The sequence below is a fragment of the Myotis davidii genome, unplaced genomic scaffold, assembly GCF_000327345.1.
Source record: "Myotis davidii unplaced genomic scaffold, ASM32734v1 scaffold580, whole genome shotgun sequence".
NCBI lineage: Eukaryota > Metazoa > Chordata > Mammalia > Chiroptera > Vespertilionidae > Myotis > Myotis davidii.
The window spans coordinates 2,139,526-2,142,484 of NW_006293313.1; the positions used below are offsets into that span (position 1 = coordinate 2,139,526).

The 2,959-nt window shown below is 46.5% G+C and overlaps 1 protein-coding gene across 1 annotated transcript in view; it reads right to left on the bottom strand.

Moving 5' to 3' along the window:
• The window catches only part of SLC9C2 (solute carrier family 9, member C2 (putative)), a 46,594-nt gene extending 45,696 nt beyond the window's left edge, over positions 1 to 898 (bottom strand). Inside the window, exon 1 of the mRNA XM_015566070.1 lies at positions 763 to 898. Coding sequence (XP_015421556.1) covers positions 763 to 898 — 136 coding nt within the window. The remainder of the gene's footprint in view (positions 1 to 762) is intronic.
• Positions 899 to 2,959: the final 2,061 nt, after the last annotated feature.

Sequence of the window (2,959 nt, forward strand, 5' to 3'; positions counted from 1 at the left end):
ACTGTTTAAGAGCCCCCCCGCCCCCCGCAAGCCTTTCCTAATTCCTCAGCAGGGGTTGGGATGGGTGGTTCATCTTCCCACTCCATCTATGCAAATTGTGAACCGTATGTCTAGGTTCTATTTGCCCCAATTGCCCTCCCCTCATCCCGCCTATTTTGGTCAGGTATAGGCAGGCAGTGTAAGGCCTCCTGCATAGAGATGGTCCACCATGCCTTTCATTACACTGAGCACATTGCATTGTGATGATCTGTTTGCCCACTGCCCCAGGAGAGGGCTCCCTAAGGTTAAAGGCTGTCTTCTTCCCCTGTGCCTACCACACTGCTGTGTTCAGCCAGCGTCACCAAGTAAAGGAACACAGTGTAGATGCTATTGTAGTTACAGGGAGCTAGACTGACAGCATTCACTCACATCTTATAATTGCATGGGACCCTTCTCTTGATGAAGTTATGCGTACTTTCTGCACTGACAAAGGCTGAAAAGGTAGAGGAAAGATGAGATTTAAAAGCTGCTACCTAGCCCTAGCTAGTTTGGCTCGGTAGATAGAGCATCAGCCTGTGAACTGAAAGGTCCCAGGTTTGATTCCAGTCAAGGGCACAGGCCCGGGTTGCAGACTCGATCCCCAGTAGGGGGCCTCCAGGAAGCAGCAGATCAACAATTTTCTCTCATCATTGACGTTTCTCTCTCCCTCTAACCTTCTCCCTTCCTCTCTGAAATCAATAAAAATGTTTTAAAAAATAATAATAAATAAAAGCCGCTACCTACCTCCCAAAACAGTAATGAAACACACAAGCATGGGAAAATACCCATGCGCAAAAGTGTAGTCAGCCGACCTTCCACAGAGTAAATCTGCTGTGTGACCACTTCCTGTCCCCAAGAAGGTAGAATTCACTTTTGCCATTGCTTTTTCAGTTCTTCCTTGAGGAATTCATAGGTGAGTTATTACTGATACTTGCGTGACCACAGACCAGCCTGTGGTAATATGCAAAAAGGAGAAAGTGAGACTTGCCAGGAGCCCACACACACACATTCTTTCCACCAAAGATTGGCCCTCACTCAGATCCAAGCTCATTTCTCTCCACAGGGCACTCACTCACACCTCCTGTTGCAGCTTGTGCCCCGGGACATTGTGCAGGAAACAGACAGCAGTGTTAGCTGTGTGTCCCTAGGGGAGGGCTTGTGTGGATTTCTGCACTTCCCACTGTTTGATACGGTAATGTCATACTGAGCCTTCCCCTCTGGACACACAAAGGGCTAGGGCTGAATATTAATTTTTCTTAAGGCTGTAGACACAGCTCATGGCACACAATAGGCTCTCCCTGAATATGTGATGAACTGAACTCTGTGAGGGGCACTTCCTCCATGGGTACCAATCATTCTGGAATTCCCTTCTCCTACTGCAATCCCATGGCCCCCTTTCCTCTCTAGGACCCTCCAAAACCAAAATGGCAAATGGGAAACAAGGTCAAAGTTGAATCATACCAGTTCGGTGGGGGTGGTGAGGTCTATGAATAGCCCGAAAACAAAGGAAAAAACGAAAGTATGTGGTGTCTTCGAGTGAATTAGAAAAAGTCCCCTCTCCTGACCCCAGGGCACATGGCTTGGCATCTGAACAACAAACAGCCCGGGTTTCAGCCTCCACCCCCCGTGTGCTGGTTCCATTGTGGGGCACAGAGCCTGCATGGCGGTCCTGAGAAGGACTCACTCTGTTTTATTTTTCCTTGTGGCTAGTCTTAACCTGAAAATTCCTGGAGGTTCCTGAAGCATCCCCAATAATATCGAGAGCTGCTCTACAAACCACAGTGACTCCCGTTGGAAGCAGAGGGTGGGCCAGAAATGAGAATCAAAATGCTACATCTTCAAATTGCTTCACCTGTCTTCAGGTCCTTGTCATCGTCACCTCCTGCTATCGCCGCTTGTCACTCCAGCATCACTCTCAAATCAAGTTCTCCAAAACTACCGAGACCCGTGGTATCCTCTGCCAAGGCTCAGCCGTTCCGAGCTGAAACCAGAGGGAGGCTGTCAAAACCCACGAAGAGCAAGGCTCACTCAGCTCTGCGTCTGTTTGCCAGGGTCAGTACTGCCAACTGATACCACCCTGAAAGTCATTTCCATGCCCGATTCCTATTGGTTCCTTGCCAACTCACTTTCATTCTGATTGGCTACCTACACCATCCCCACCCCCAATCCAGAAGCAGCTAAGTGATCCAATTCCACGGAAGCTTGCACTGCTTACTGCTCAAGCTGTGTCTGTCCCAACAACTGTCTTAACTGATTTTCCTTACCTGACATAATAGCTGAAATGGTCCTTGACCATGTAGACAGAACCTCCTCCTAAATTTTTAAAAATATATACTCTGTTGGTTAGGGTATTACAAATGTGTCGTAATACCTTAACCAATAAAGAAATTAAAAAATAATTATATATATATATATACTCTGTTTTTCTTTCTCCAACCCTAACCCTTTTCAGCATTACCTTGTCTCCCCTCTGACTTTTTCATTCATCCTTTTACATTTTCTTTTTCTATCACTCCTTCCTTTTCAATGGGAGTGTCTCTCTCCCATTTTCCTCCTTGGCTCCTATTTTTCATTGGCTTTTGGTCCTTAATTTGAAGAAACAATCTCACCTGCTTTCACTGGAGAAAAAAAATACACCCCAAGCTCTGTGATGCCTAACTTACACCTTTTTGCCTCAACCCTAATCACTGAAAACAAATTCAGTATAAATTTAACCCAATGAACATTAATTTGTAGTTTACTTTCAAGGAAGTTACTTTGTCACCATGAAATTCTGCTCTCTCATTCCTATGTCACACCTAATCAACCCCTCCCACGTTCACATGCTTAAACAGTCACGTGGCATCCAAGGTGAACATCCCAGAAGAAACGAGATACACTGCCCTGAGGCTGGGTGTGTGCCGCTTGTCTGCTGGAGGAATGGGAGTGGAGCGGGGCACTG